At 31.3% G+C, this 16887-nt stretch overlaps 1 protein-coding gene across 2 annotated transcripts in view; it reads right to left on the bottom strand.

The window, feature by feature from the left end:
• LOC132705205 (AF4/FMR2 family member lilli) overlaps positions 1-16887 on the bottom strand; it is a 166841-nt gene that overhangs the window by 146702 nt on the left and 3252 nt on the right. The window contains exon 1 of one of the 2 annotated variants that reach the window (XM_060675662.1): positions 372-650. The exons of the other annotated variant lie outside the window; for it this stretch is intronic. Within the exon in view, the coding sequence (XP_060531645.1) occupies positions 372-388 (17 nt within the window). The 5' untranslated portion in view covers positions 389-650. Of the gene's footprint in view, positions 1-371; positions 651-16887 lie in introns of those variants that run through there. 2 annotated transcript variants of the gene reach the window in all.

Raw genomic sequence — 16887 nt, 5'->3', positions numbered from 1 at the left:
TTTACTAGTATTCCCATTACTATTGTTCCGTTGGAATTTCCAAAATTTCTACGGTAAAGCTTAAAACTGGTATTTCAGAGGTTCGCCTAGGAAGGATTAGTAAAACCCCTGCATGATCCTTGGCCTCGTTTAAAAATACACTCTCCCGCTTGAGTAGCTAAAGATAAACGATTAATGGCAGTGAAAATAAAAAGAAAGAACGAAAATAACACGAAACAACTACAGCTGGTTGACAAGATTACAAAAAAACACTGATAAAACTTGTTTACGAACACGGAAATGAAAATTAAGGGCACCGAATGACAGTAACATTCTAAAAATACAAGAAAACCGAGAAATCGTACCGATTTAGCACTGAATTTGGTTCTTACCCAGGTGGTTTCTTCATTTATAGTGTTGAAAAAATGCATAATCCGTTTTGAACCATATCAATTATAAGTCCTTCGATTAACGAAAAAGAATCGTCGACCACTTGTTGTCATTAAACGGACACAGGCAACTAGATATTCGCGAATTACACACGACTATTTGCGAACCTACACTATAAACAAAATCAGAATGACATATTTATCAAAATACCGTGCGTTCAAGAAAATCGACACGGCGCACATAGGAACATACAGATTTCACTTGACAACCGTCTTCTCCTTTCCGATAGTGGACGTACCCGTTACTGTTGTTGTTCGCGAGGCCGCATTTTGACGGCGCCACCGATCAGGTCCCGAGTAAGTTTTCTCTGTCTAGTCGGTCATTGTTGCTGTGCCTTGAACCAACGTTGCCGGCGCGCGAAATTTACGTGAATCCGATGGGATTGATTGCTAATCTTCGTTATATCAACAAAGGATTTACGAACCCCGTAAGTTTTATTTATATGTAAAACTACTTCGAACGGCTGCAGCGTAATTACGTAAGTTAATTAGGGATGTAGTAAATCGGATAAAACGTGACTATATTTTTTACTCCATGAAGTGTTTAACAATATGAAAATTTTACATTTTAAATTGTGCAATTATGTGGTGTCAAAACGGAAAATCATTTAATATAATTTACACCTAGTGGATAAGAAAGAAAATGAAAGTAATTTTAATTTAATGTTTTAATATTTTTAATTTCATTAAATAAATAGGTTCTTATGTTATCTGAAAAGCGTGGACAAATAGAAGTTCGAAAAAAATAAATAACTGAATAAATTGTGCAAAGCTTGATAAAAAACGATAACAAAAAAAGCAGTAAACTGCATATATTGAACATTGCACAGGTTGTGTTAGGTAGGGTCATCAAAATCGCATTAATTGCACATATTATAAATAATATATTTTTACCCATTTTAGATCTATATCATTCTTAATCAACCAGTTTTCGACGCCCATCTGTAGGATTAGGGAGAATTGTTGTTTACATTAAACATACATATGTACAAGCAACAAATAAATTTTCTTTAGTACTAATAAATATATACCAAAACAAAAAGTACGTAATAATAATTTTAGAAAATTGACAAAAATTACAGTCAGTGGTAGAAGTGGTTCAAATATTCTTAAAAATCCCCGACATTTTTTATTTTTATTATTTTTATTCTATTTTAATTTTAATAATAATAAAAATTAAAAATTACACGTTAGGGGCACTTCAAGTTTTGATATAAAATATCTCATTTTGATATTTTCATCAAAAAATATCACAATTTTTGTTATCATATCATGGGTAACATAATTGCTTGACATATATTTTAATAAAAAAAAAATTAAATTTACTATAAAAGGACACTTTGGTGCCAAATATTTGTAAAAATTCGTTACTCCGGTATGGTTTAAACGTGGAAGAAAACAACGACCTGATATCGGCAAAAATAAAACTAATAAGAAGCTGATAAGAAATTCATTCAAAGAAAAATTTATGACATGTATCCTACCCAATGATTCTTAGAATAGATTCATCAACAAAGGGTACTTACGGCTGACTTAACATTTCATGCAGATAAACAACCCCCTGGAGAATATCGGACCATAAATAAGAGTCAACTTTTTATTATTATTATCAACTACTATTTATTTATTTATTTATTCATTCATTCAATTATTATTAGTTTTCGTTGTAGATATTATGTTTATTAACATATATATTATGATATTAACTTTAAACATTTATTTTAGCAGTGATAACGAAATATATGTTATTCCTTATTTTTTATCAAACGCAACGTTGCCAAATCAATCAGAAAATAAGGGAAACTTTGGAATTTATTCTCTACTTTTCCAAATTTGGTACACGTACATTGTTTGTAAAACTTTTGTGAACAATCATTATTCTCTTAGTAATATCTCTCACGTAATCTACATTCGCAAGGGATTCAGTTTAGATAAATCTACGTGTTAACAATTTTTATCGAAATTTAACTACCCAATAATGAAAATTTCATTTTTTCCAATATTTTACTATAAATGGATATAGGGATATACACATGAACATTTTTTAGACATTCTGTAGGTAATATAACATTTTGACTTTTACATACATACCAAAGAAAAACGAGCACTGACGACTGTAAATGTGGAACCTTATATTACGTTGCGATTAAAAAACATGTTGTAACCAATTTTGCAATAGAATATAGCGTGTTTCATTTGAAATTCCAAAGTTGCCATTGGTTTCGGGTAGATCTGGCAACGCTGAGTATGCGAAAATATTTCTAGAATATAAATTACCAGCTATTATGGCCACATACCAAATTTGGAAAGTTGTCTTTGTTAGTTCTCCAGAACTTTTAATTAGGACACTCGATGTGAATCACTCTATATAGCAGTGCCACACATTGAGCTTGAGCTCTTTATAACCGCGATGAAACCCAACATTGTTTTCATCTTTTTTTTTTGAAATTGTGCCTACTTGAAATGACCTATTTTATTTGATTTGATAAAGCACAGCCAGAGCATATAAATTGTCTAATATTATTATAATTTCACTATTAATAGCCTAAGAGTAGTTTCGACACATTAACCTTTTGTACCTTAGCTTGAAAATTTCTGTCATACTCGGAAGACGCAGCTGAATATAGAGTAAATAAATTTTGTAAAAAAAAAACTAATTGGAATTATTTCATGAATTTCAAAACAAATTTAGTTTCTAAACCGTTTTTAACAAAATTTTATTTGTTTAAATGAATAATTAAATATTTCAAGTCTAGCCTCGAGTATTAATTTTTCTTCAGAGTTGATCACTGATCAATATAGAAAGGCAAGTATAATAATAGTAAATACTTAATTAAACTCTTGTTTTATTATCATTTGATATTCATTCAAGACATTCGATACACATTGTACAAATAGCTTATCGTTTTATTATAATTTTTTAATATGCATCCCTTATATAGGTACTAAATGTCTAAAATGAAATTGAAGAAAATAATTGTTGATCAATAATTTATTTACTCTTTAGATAAGTCCTGGATCTTAACCGAAATCAGTGGTAATTTTTTTTGTATGTTCGGTCCAATGTGATTTATCATCTTCTGAGTTCACGATATTTATAAAATTTACATACGTATTTTTCGGTTTAAAAATCATATATTTTGTTTTAGCGATATTCGTTGGTTGATCTTTCAGTATATAGCTAATACCGCGATTTAAATTTGGAATTTTTTAAGTTAAGTACGTAAAAGAAGTACAACGGTGGCCCGAGAAGCGACCCTTGGAGAACACCTTCTAACTATTAAATATTACGGCCCAATCTATTATATTCAAAATAAATATTTATAAGTTACATATAGTTATCTAAATCTACAACTGTCACTTATGTTCCTAACTAATCCGAATTTCTAATTAAACAAGAGAGAATGAAATAAAACCCTATTTTATATTTTCTTCCAACTCCTATTTTTAGATTACTTGTACGTAAAAACCAATTTTATTTATATTTACTTCCACTGCCTCCAAGCCAATGCACATTGCGTTACTTAAACGTTTTATAATAGCTCGTCACAAAATAACATGACAATAGAGTTTTATCCCGCTTCCTCCCATAGGAATATATCACGCTAATTTCCTTGTTTTATTTGTACTCAATTCCCGGCACAGCATTGCAATTGTAATTCTCCAGAACGTCAAACAGGATGAGAGACGGATGTAAAACTGTGACCCGAATAATAATAACAGGCACTTTTTCGACAAAGGTGTTTGTGCATTTTCCAAAACTCAAAATGACAACCAAAACTATTTACGTACAATAGAAACAATTGCAATTGATAAGTTATAAATTGGAACATTTGCTTTGAAGTGCGCCTATGTGTCACGAAATATCTGAGAATAAATTAATTGTACGTTCTCGAGTCGTTGTTCGTATGGTGCTGCCGCCAGTGGCGGTAGAATAACATTCGATCGCACAGAATAGAGAGAGACAAGAATAACGAGAGTTTGGAAAAATGAGATGGCCATACACGGCCAGCAACCGAGTAACTAAATGTGCACCTTTTTAACGGGCGTCGTTTTAGTTTAATATACCTATATGGAGATTATTTGTCTTTCACTACGATCATTTTGATTTAAAATTTGCAGGAAATGGACTCGTTAATAGCTAAACTATGTAGAAATTTTTGACATGCTAGTAGGACAATGAAAAAATGCATATTTTACGAACGAAAAATATGTATCACACAAGTTGCAAGTAGCCATTGATTTGACCTTTCATTTAATGAGATGTATTACTTTACTGTGTTCTAGTTTTGAATACTGTAATCAATTTATATAAAATGTATGTTTAAATACTTGATTTCCAAAATTTATTTATTCATATATATAAAGATACAATTAATTTGTTAAAAATATTTTTTTGGAATTATTAGAAATGTCTAGATGCCGGTCGCGCATTGCTGCCAATTTTTGAGACTTGAAAATGACATAAAGAGATGTTATGCAGCTACGGGGGACAATTGAAAAGTTGCCAATTTTAAGAATTTGATCGAATCTTTTTGTTTTTTCATTCATATCCATTTTAGTTGCTTTCCATAATAACATTAAAAATAATAACGGTTTCTCAAGACAGACATTTCATAGCAAACAATATAAGATACAAATTCAAGAAAGCATAAAAAAATATCTATGCTCACAAAATTACACATTCGCAAGAAGAAGAAAAGTTTTTAAAATAACATGTTCTTAGAGGAATAATTCTTGTATTATTTTAGTTTTAGATATTTTAACTCAATTAGGTAGATCAAAACTTATATACAATCTAGGTGAAAAGTATTTGAATGACGTTTGGCCACGTGTTTTTGAAGAGGAAGTCCGACGTGCATTTTCTTTGTGGGTTTGAGTATGTGCATTTTTTATTTCAAACTTTAGGATTTCAAAGCTGCTTTATATCGAATAGCTGATTTTTTCAAATAAGTTTTTGTTATTATTATATACAATTTATTATCAGAACCTACTCCCTCTTCAAAAATTGCGTATGTTAAATGACTGGCGAAGTTTCATTCATTCATGACATTTTCTAGTTTAAGTAGTTTCATTGTTACCTATAAAGCATAAGGTTAACTTATTTAAAAATTTTATAATTATAAATCACACTTTAAAACACCCAAACAATAATCTTATTATAAGGACCTCATAAAACATAAAACAATTTTAAAAAACATAACAGGACCTGATTACTAAAAATCTAAAACATAATGTTTTTGAGAGTTAAAACACTTCGAAAACAAAATTACGAAAAAACAGGAATTACAAATTCAAAATATCTCTTTCATATTAAGGAAAATATAGCAATTTATTAAAATCGCAACTGTTCAATTTCCCCCCGTAGTCTGTGTCTGTGTCCATAAGAAGTGTGCAAACACCATCTTCGTATTTTTACTAATAATACATCGGAAATAGGACATCTGCAGGCACACGTCCAGACCCAGCAAACAAAGCGACATTAATTTAAAAGAATATGAAGCAAAATAACAAACTGGTTTATACCAAGTGGAAAATTTCATTCCGCTTTAATGTCTGGCAACGTCGGTCACATCCGAAGCACGAACGATAAAGATGGTAGAGATAAATAATTAAAAGATAACGTAAATTGTCGAGAAGTTCGAATGAACCGAAACCGAATGAACGCAATTCAATGTTGTTTTTGATAAATGTACGATGATGTATTTTTAGTTAAATGTTGATGTTGACTATGTTGCCGCTTTTTTCAATATAGCTGGCAATTCTCGACGGGGACATTATTGTTGAGAACGTGCACATTGACTACCAATATGTTTATAGGGCGGCCCAGTTATAATGAGCCAAATTAATCACTCATACTTTTAAAATATATATTTTCGTGGACAAGTAACAACTTGCTTTTTTTAATATATGAAGTTACATTTTAACCCCTTGGAACTTTCTAGACATTATTTGACTATTGGAAAATGTTTCACAAAAAACAATCGAGCGCTACACAAATAACATATAATTTCTGCTGTCCTTTGATAATCTTTTATAAATCTTGTAAAGCATGCCTGGTAATTAAGTCATTAAGTTATTTCAATTTCTAATAATGGAATAAATTTTATCAAACATGTTTTGACATTTGCAGAAAAATATCCAGGTGGACAAAATCTTATAACTAACAGTGTTAAAAGAATAACAGAAAATGTATTCTTTTTTAGTTTCTAGGTTTAACCAATTAACCGTCTTTTCAGAAATCTAATTTTTATATCGTTTATATATAATATACTATTTGCCTGATTAAATTAATCCAATCCAGATCTTAACCCAATAGAACACTTATGGGATCAAATGAGTTGGTAGTTTAGAGATGATCAACCTCCACCTGACTCTTGGATTATGTAGAAAATATAATCAGGGATACATGGACTAATATGGTGCCAATCGGTTATAGGGGAGGCAACACCCGATTTTAACTTTTTATTTGTTTAAGGTTTAAGTAAACTTTAATTGTCACGGTTGACATTCGTATCGCCTTCCTTATTGGCTGAAATTATAAACTTCTCGACCCAAGCGAAATATCTAAGAGTTCACTCCAGATAAAAACTCTCTTCTCACTTAGAGAAGACTATCGGGAAAGCGGAAATATCGCTTCGGTTAAAAATGCCCCAATACTTTTCCAAAACCTGAAGAAACTACTTGGAAACCCTATCTTTGTTAGGGTGTTGTAATAAAGCCACAGTGTACTGGCCAACCAAAAGAGCAGACACGTCAGAAGTGTGGATCTTCATGTTGGCAATATCACTTCAATCGGCAAAAAATGCAAATCAAAGTCTACAGCCGAGGAAACTCGCGCACACTGACTGCAATTTCCGCCACTGCCGACAATCGATTAGCACTTAACCAAATCTGAAAATTCTCTTAAGGGTGTATACTGGACACAGCAGCACAGCCATACGCACAAGATCGTTCTCGCCAGTAATTACGAGTGCCTGTTGTGCTTGCAAGATAAGGAAACGGCAATTCACATACTCACAGACTTGATGGAAGAGTTAATGGCGTCGCAGCCGAAGGCAGGTATGTCAATCACACAATATATCCGATCCTAGCCTACGATGGTAACAAAATTTCATATTTCATTTAATAACTGAGATAAAAACACGAACAAAGAAACAAAATGTTGAGAAAACATAGCTCCACGCATTGGCTTAGACAGGCACCTGACAGTCTTTCACAACATCGTTTCCGAGGGGTAAACCGCGGAGGAATATTGGTGTAAGAATCTTGGGAATTAGTGACAACAGTAGAGGAATTAGTAGAATTAGTCAAGGAATTAGTGGCTAGGACCAGACAGATCGGTCCAATTAAACTATTCCGATGCCTGGTAGGACTCATGAATGGTGTCTCAGTTGTCATTACACAGTTTAATGAATTTTGTAAGCAAAACCACTTGATCGTAAACTTGGAGAAGACAGTTGTGGTCCAGTTTACTGACCAGTATAGCAAACCTTTTCCAGGCTCCAAACCTTTCAGTTCTACTGTATTGCCATTAGACTAACCCAGACCACGAAGTTTCTTGGTTATATTGACTACTTGAGGTGGGACCAGGAAATAGACAGTGTCTGCCGTAAACTAAACAAAACGATCCAGGCAATATTAACTCAACTGGGGACAAGCTAATTATTCTGAAAATATGTGTTTATACAGCAAAAGCGGCTGCTTAAACTGCCTCTGAGACATTCCTGTGAAGAGATATTTCAACAGCATAAAAAATTAACAATGCGATGCATATATCTATTTAAAATCACACATAAAAATAAAGATTCACCTAAAAAAACACACTGATATCCAGAGTTGCTATACCTGTAATCCAATGAATATGTTTGTTTTTTATGCCAAAGTGTTGGTCGTTCCATTACTCGTCTCATACATTTTAAGTTAGTTAATGTGTACACTGTTATGTGTAGTTCAAATCTACACCGTGTGAAAAAAAAGTTTCTCCTGAGGATTGTTGTTATTTTAAATGGAACACTCTGTGTAGTTCCACATCTTTGGAATACTTTAAGTTAAAATAAAAATCACTTTCTTAAGAAATCCCTATTCGAATTTTGCATATTTTAAGCAGAAATTGAGGTTGTATTTTTTTCATATTGATGCAGGCATTGCAACCAAATTTTAACCACAGACTAAAGAAATGATGCATTGCTCAATCAGTTTGACAGATGCGCCTCAGCTTATCCAGGGTGTCCCAAATAGGTGGTGTCGTTCTGGTGGATACAGTTAACAGAATTTGAAGATTTTCAAATATTTTTGTCCAGATATCAATTCTTCAATTTGTAATTTACCTTGTATTTAAATTTCACTTACTTTTTGAGATATTCGTGAATTAAGATAACACCCGTATAAATTCTTGTTGAATTTAAAGCTGTTCACATTAGTTCACTTGTGGGCAATATTAGGTATTTTTTTAATAGCAAAGACATGATACTACTGCGTCAAAAAAAAGATTGTGATGTCATAGCCAACTACATTTTTAAATATTTTGATATTTCTTTGTTGTTTTGATGAAACGAGCATTTAAAGAGGAAAATTTGGAACTAAACTTTATGGATCGAATTAACGAACTCGATAATATAGAATCAAATATTGCTCGCATAGACTTACAAGGAAAACACAGAAATTAAGCCAAGCGCTGGTTTTTTATATGATTCATTTATTCAGAATTTTAACTACAACTTAAAAATAATTTAACAAAATGCTTCCTATATGTACGTAATATTACATGTATATACTTTTCGGGGTATCTCAATTATTTTTAAAGATAGAGGGTCGCGGTCTACGCGACACTGTGGTACTTTTTGGTGAAATTGTACAAGGTGAAATCGAAAACTATCGATTTTGGGACCACCCCCGTATCTCCGTCGTCTGGTGAGTTATTGAAGACTTTTTACAAAACTTCTGGATTCCTCCTGCGTCGGTTTTTGCTGAGTCGATCTCGCTGACGTTTCGCCAATCATCCTGTTGACTTCTTCAGAGCTTGACTGAAACTGCGAAAACCGACGCAGGAGGAATCCAGAAGTTTTGTAAAAAATATTACAGTAGCCTGTGGAAGTTTCTTTGAAAAGTTATTGAAGAGTTTGAAAAACGTTCATATAGGATTTTTTCCGTAGAATTCAGTGGCGTAGTAGTAATAGAAAGTAAGTAGTAATAGAAGAAATAGAGAATTAATTGTAAATCATTTAAGCTTTTCAAAAATATATATTAGTATATAATTGTTTTGAAAATCAAGCTCAAAATTATTTTTTTCTCATTTTTCACTTTATTTGTAGCAGTAAATCAACTAAATCAACTAAAAATAAGATGTATCTAACCAGTTATTACTATACTTGGTTAGTTTTGGTTAGTTAGTTAATTAGTTAGACCATAGTAAATCAACTAAATCAACTACTATACAAGAGATTCTTTACTTAATTTCGAAAAAACAGGATGAAAATATATTTTTTTAAAATAATAATGTCTTATTAAAATGATAAATATTCTGTTATTATTTAAATAGATTCACTCATCTATTAAAAACAGAAAAACTAATGTTTCAAAGACTTACAAGACTGTCAGTTTTTAATCATATTTTTATTACCTATCCAGTTGTTTTTCCATGTTTATTTCATTTTAATTTATTTTCTATCATAATGGCAGTGTATGAAAATTCTGAACAATATACGTTGATATGTTTTATACAATGCAATGAAAATGACCAAGAAGCTTAGGAATTATATTACCACTGGTAAGGTTTTTAAAGCGATATATAGTCAATATAACTTTTATATTATGGAAATGTGTTTTGTTTATATTAGATATCTAGAGAAACGACAACCGTTTCCAGATATATTTGCTCGTCTGAAAATAAATCTATTTAGGCACGAATCCTTTATTCTAGCACGTCCTAAAAATTATCTGATGGAGAAAAGGGAGTAAACAGAAACAAATGAATTAGGTTACATAGAAGCAATGTCGTCATCATTTTGCAAACACATAGAACAACAAGTAAGAGTACCAAAATCATATCAAATATCATTCATACAGGTTAAAGAGTGTTCAACATTTGTATCCGGCGATACCGAGCGATGCAGTTTTGCCACTGGTATTTGCAACAAATACGAATTAACGATTCTTTTGGGAGACTTATAAGATGGTTCGACGAATGTTACTTTTCAAGTTCGGGAAGTTTTAATTGTCATAACACAAGGAACCGGTCGACACAAAACCATCATTTAATATTTGAAAGACCCCATCAAGGACGCGAAGGGTTGCGAATAGCCTACCGAATTTATGAAGGAGGTCTTACAGCACGTATGTACATTCTTAAGGAAGTCATTCCAGAATTAATATTATACTGATATATATCTTCAGTAAGATGGTGCCGCAAGTCCTTACTCTGGACTTTTAAGACCATTTTTAGAAGACAACTTCCCTCAAAAATGGATAGGTACCAACGGACCTGTAAGATGGCCTCCACGATCTCCGGATCTTTCAGTTTTAGATACGATATGAGTCTGTAGCAGAACTTTAAGAAGCAATTGATTTAACTTTGCAAAGTCTTGCAATGGCATTCTTCAAATCCCATTGCAAAAATAAGAAAAATGTGCGAGTTTTGCATTCGAGAAAATGGTCTCCAATTTGAACAAAAGTTTTACGTATATGTTAATATTCTTTAGATATAATGATATGTCGTATTAATTAGTGTAACGTAATTCACTATAATAACTTGAAAATTATTACAAATAGTAGTTTGTAGCGCATAAAACACATTTAAATAATTTAATTTTAAAATATTGAGTTTCTTGTATGTTAGTAATTGTTTACTTGGATATTGTTTTTAATAGATTAATCATAGCCTACTACTTCAAATAAAATAAAATATGAAAAAAAAAATTGAGCTCAATTTTCAATGAGGTCAAAAAGGATATATTTTCTAGATTTATAAGTTGGGGAATTCAAAAATTGTCGATATACGAGTGGTCGTTTTATGAGTGTGGTCACCAACAGAGGTTTTACTATAACATAAAGTAGTATACCAAACATTTCTTTGTATTTGTTAAACAAGTCATTTAAAATAAAGATTATATACCTAAGGTGTTTTTGAAATAAATTGTCATGCTTATTAACATAAGCTTGTCATCGGAATTATTTGGTAATAGTGCAATTACTAATGGAACTACTAGTTATTAGATGTATTAGCTAGGGAATAAGAGCGTTACAGAGCTATTAGTAACGTGCTAGTGCTCCAAAATTGGAAATTTAGAGGCATTACAATGAATTAATGTGGAATAGTAGAATAGGTTCTTAAAATATAATCTACAACTAAACAGCAACTTCAATGGTCCGTTACTTCAGACGCGAAGTTTAAAACTGAATTTGCTAGAAACATCCCTAGACCGTTGCGGTGTGGTCTATTTCGATCAATTTGATTATCATTGGGCATCCTGTAAATTTTAAGTATGGCATCGCCGGCAATCGATCTAAGAAACGATACATTGCAGGAATAACTCGAGGCGAGCGTTCGCCGATGGCGTTACTGGCAAGTTCATGTCGTTCTTGTAAAAGAGAATGGTAACCTCGAGGGCGAGGGAGTCGAGGATTAGAAATCCGGCATCGTGTAGCGGTGAAAGTGTTATTTCGCTGTAATGCTCGTATTATTCGCGTAAAAATAATTGCTACACGTCGCAGTCCTCTCGACCCGTGCATTATCTTGTTTTCTTTAAAAATTGCGGATGGTATATGCTTTATAGTGCTTTCACAGATAGATGGCCTAATGAGAGCTATTAAAAATTGAAGATGGTAGACATAGCTTATGTTTGACTTTATTGGTTTTTAAAAAATTAATTTTGGTTAGACTTATTCAACATTTATCCTCCATCTACGAATTTTTTGTATTTTAATACACTTTTTGGGCACGTTTTAATGTATATAAGAGGTTTTTGCTGTCATCGGAATTAGCATTACCGAAATTGCTAAGGGAATTAGTAGATATTAGCTAGGGAACTAGAGATTAATAGAGTTATTAGTAAAGAACAAGTAGGTGGTAAAGATATTAATAAGGGAATTAATGTGTATAAGAGCTTTTTGTTATCATCGGAATTGGTTGGTATTAGCGGAATTACTACGTATTAGCTGGGGAATTGGAGAGTAATAGAGGCATTAGTACCCGAATTAGTGGGTGTTAGAGGTAATAAGGGAATCAATGTGTGTAATGTAGTAGTGTATATTTCGTCATCGAAATTAGTTGGTATTTGCGGTATTAATATGGCATTAATATGCTAGGTATAGGTATAATTAGTAGGTATTAATAAGGGAATTAATGTGAATTAGAGGCATTAGTTATCTAAAATTGGAATTGCATTGCTTTGAATTACTAGGAATTATTGTACAGATTTTTTATCACGGTCATCAACTTTAGTAGTGCGAAGCCGTGAGAAATTAAGAGCGAGTGATGAAATTACGCAACAAGTGAGGTAAACGGCATTTGAGTCAGTTTATTACAATACATAATGAACGAGTGACTCGAAAACTTTACCAAAAGTTTATTTACTATACTTTTTCTACGACAATTAGTTTTTGGATTCACTTTTGCAAAACAACACGAATACATTCATTGACATAACCGTCAGAAGCCAAGCCGTCGGAGATATCCCGAAAACATCCGATTGATTGTTCTCAAACCCGTGCGGCAATATCCCGGAAATCTCCGAAGTGTCGCGCAGCCGTAGGGAACGAGGTACTAAAAAAAAGCTTTTATCTCTCGATGCCAAGTAAATTATAAAAACTGTTTATAATTCTTTGCTTAACGGAGAAATTAACGCTATGCCTAGTTTCTTAATGCGAGGGAGTAATAAAATGTAAATTTTCAATGGCAGGGATCATTAAATAGGATGGACAACTTAAAGGTTATATCGTAAAGTTTAAATAAATTGCAATGATACTGTTGGATAAATTCCCTAGTTGAGTTTTTAAGACGTACACACCTCAAATCGTTCCTAAATTGAGGTCACATTATACAATAGAAAGCATACACTAGAAAGACGAGTTTCTAGAATGACAGTAATGTAACAAAGGCGTTGCTACAGGTAATTTATTGGAATAATAAATACAAATAATTATACATGATTATAATTATAGAGATAGGCGTATAAATGAGATATTAATTATTCCAATATTAAGTAAGAACTGGTTCAATTCATGGTTATATTTCGTTTTGAAACAATTTTGTCAACAGCAAATTTCCTACATGGACGTTTATTTAAATTTACAATTTCCAGTATCTCCCTTTTCAGCATATCTTTCTAAAATGATGTCACTTCAGCCAGTTTCTTTTCTTTCTTGGACAACTTTGACAACTCCCGGTAGAATAGTAGACCTAACCTATCTAACATGGCGTTATGCTAATGGACCAGGTGAGCTCCCACTGTCGTCAGCTACATAAGGTTACAAGGTCAAAATAATGCAAAATTGTAAATCCAAAACTAAACCGCAGCAAATAAAAAGACATGTATAGAAAATAGAGTTTTTAGAAGTTTTAAAAGTATACAGTCACTTGTTAGAATAGAAAACGTGACATACTGGAACATTTTAAACTTGTTTTGTGATACTTTTGAATTTCATTAAATTAATTACAAACCTTTTTTTCAGCACTATTCTATTCTTGCCGCAGTGCGGCATTTAAAGCGGTCAATGGTCAATGGTCAATGGTTCCAATTTTACATGATACGCACTGATTAGACAACGGCGAGATCGCGTGTTTTGTAGAATTCTATGTTATAGGTGCTATAACAGATCGATCTTCCTGGTGAGACATCTTGTATGTAACACTATAATTGTTGTCACATATACATTTGAGCAAACATACACAACGTACTCATACAAGTTTACTTTTATTTATTTAACTTTCAAAGTAAATAAGAAAAGAAAAATCTGAAGAAAAAAAAAAGATTTGAAAAAAAATCATTTTTATGTCCATTTTAAAAATTTATAGATGTATTCATTAGTTCATTTACCTTTTAAATAATTAATTTAATTATTTTTATTTTAATACTGATACTGAGACAGCTCTAGATAATTTTAAAAAGATATTTTAAAATAGCGTATTTTTATATTTCTCATTTTTAATAACGTATGAATATAGTATAATTAATAAATTAATTAATTAATTGTTTTTTCAAAATCAGACCAATTCGTAGAAATTATTTGAAAATCCATAAAATGACTGCGAAACCCGTGAATTCTCAAATCCACATTAAATCTTTGTGAAATCTGTGAGATTTGACACATTTTTAAAATATCATCAAAGTTATTAAAATAGAAAAATTTACCAAACTATGAAGTAGGTACAATTTTGGTTATAAATGTATCCGCCACGTTTCATATTTGAGATACAGGGCGAAGCTGAAAACTAGACTGAAAACTAGAAACCCCCTCGTACCTCAGTTAACGAAAAATAAAGCTTCAACTTAAATTTTTGAGAATTTTACATTCCATGATTCAACAAAAAGTAAAATAAAAAGAAGTGGCTTCTATTTTTACCTATACATTTTTTTAAATCTATAGATGAACCTAGTACTTTATTTTATATTTTAGATTTTGCAAAAACTTAATAAATATAAATTGCAAGGTACTGTGATCAATGTTATACGCTTTTTACTTTTGCAAAAATATTACAGATGCTAGGTACTTCATTCTTCACGTTATTATAATCTGCCAAATCTATACAGATCATCAAAACCCCAAACCCCAACTATATTTACTCATTTATTTTCTATTTGACTGAGATACATACTGTCAGGACATCCTGATATTTTATACATGCCTGCTATATATTTTCATTGTTTAACTTAAAAACGAAAACAGATAAAGCAATAAAATATTCTATTTTTAATGAGTGGATGGGAATATATCATTCTTCATAACTAAATTTAAGGAAAAACTTATGCAATGACTTTAAAAACTATGTATATTGTTTATTTTATATTCTATTTAGAAACTTTTGTCTCCTAACAGTTTCCAAATAAAAAAATAAAATCAATTCTCTTGCAACCCAATCAAAAATTTGTTATCTAATCATTTAATTGTTCAACAATGAGAGCTTTAATTCAATAATGGTAAATCACAAGCTTTTCGCATTTGTTTTTAAACACTCTGCGCATCAGGACTGTATAAAATATGGTATAAAATCTACATAAATTACTGTTGCAAATAATGCACTATTTTTTAATTTGTTTTATGTACTGTAACAAAAAAAAATTACATATGATAGGTGGCGCGTAACTGAAAAACATTGATTTCTAATAGTAACGTTCCGTTATTGCTGTTTTTTATCGCCAGGTTTCGAGTCATGGCAATTTTATAATGGAAAAGTGTTTGATTGTTAATATTTTAAAATATACAACTTTTTTAGATGTTTAACCTTATACAAACTCATTAAAATGTTCAATTTCTAATGTTTTTGATCACTTAATATCCATTTATTTTTAAAATATCACAGAACGCTCGGTGACATTTTTTATAATAAAAAATAACAACTAAATCAATTTATAAAACGTTAAAAACATTTGTTTTTACCTATCAAAATTGATATTTTGATATAAAAAATATTTAAAAAATAGATTGTTTTTGAAAATATCGAAAAAAATTATTAGAAAAAGTCGTTACTTTTTTAGTTTTATACCGATGTGCCAATTTTCAAGAAAATCTAGCGAACTCGATCTTTTTCACGTTTTTACAACTTAACTTTTTTTTTAGTATGGTGGGTCTCAAAGTATATCGTTTCGGCTTTTGACGGACCGTTCCCCAAAATGTAACGTAATTACAACAACAACCAATAATATATCCGTAGTTAACAATTATATAAAATTAATATAAACAAATTATTAAAAATGTGTAGGAGTGTGTAATAAGCGGGCGATTAATTAAACAAGAAGCTTTAAAAGAAATCTGCCTACTTACAAAGACAATAATACAATACAATACAATAAATATAATAACCTCGATAAAAGATATTGTTAACCATGAATTGAGAGAAACGCAGTGAGACTGTATAGAGGATAGTGAACATACAAAAGCGTTGAGAGTTCACCGAAAATAAAATATAGGTTTTAGTTAGCTTAGGCAAATTTTTGACGAATAAGTCAGAATTTCTGACATATGTCAAAACTTCTGAGAAATATGTCAGAATTTCTCAGTTTCTGACATGAGAAAACATCAAGGTAATTCATAATGAACTGGCAATCTCTAAACTGGAGGTACTAGACAGTAAAATATTATGATTGAGCTCATTACGCCTCATACAAATGTCACTGGTTTCGCAGGACGTTCAAGTTTTTAATTTTATTTTTTTAGGTTTTTTTACATGATAATTACGATTTTGAAACGTATTTGTACGTTGCTACTAGGGGGTGCTAGTTTTACTATATTATTAAGATTT

Source organism: Cylas formicarius, unplaced genomic scaffold (assembly GCF_029955315.1).
Source record: "Cylas formicarius isolate icCylForm1 unplaced genomic scaffold, icCylForm1.1 PGA_scaffold_7__23_contigs__length_41026272, whole genome shotgun sequence".
Lineage (NCBI taxonomy): Eukaryota > Metazoa > Arthropoda > Insecta > Coleoptera > Brentidae > Cylas > Cylas formicarius.
This window is presented reverse-complemented; position numbering and strand designations above follow the sequence as displayed.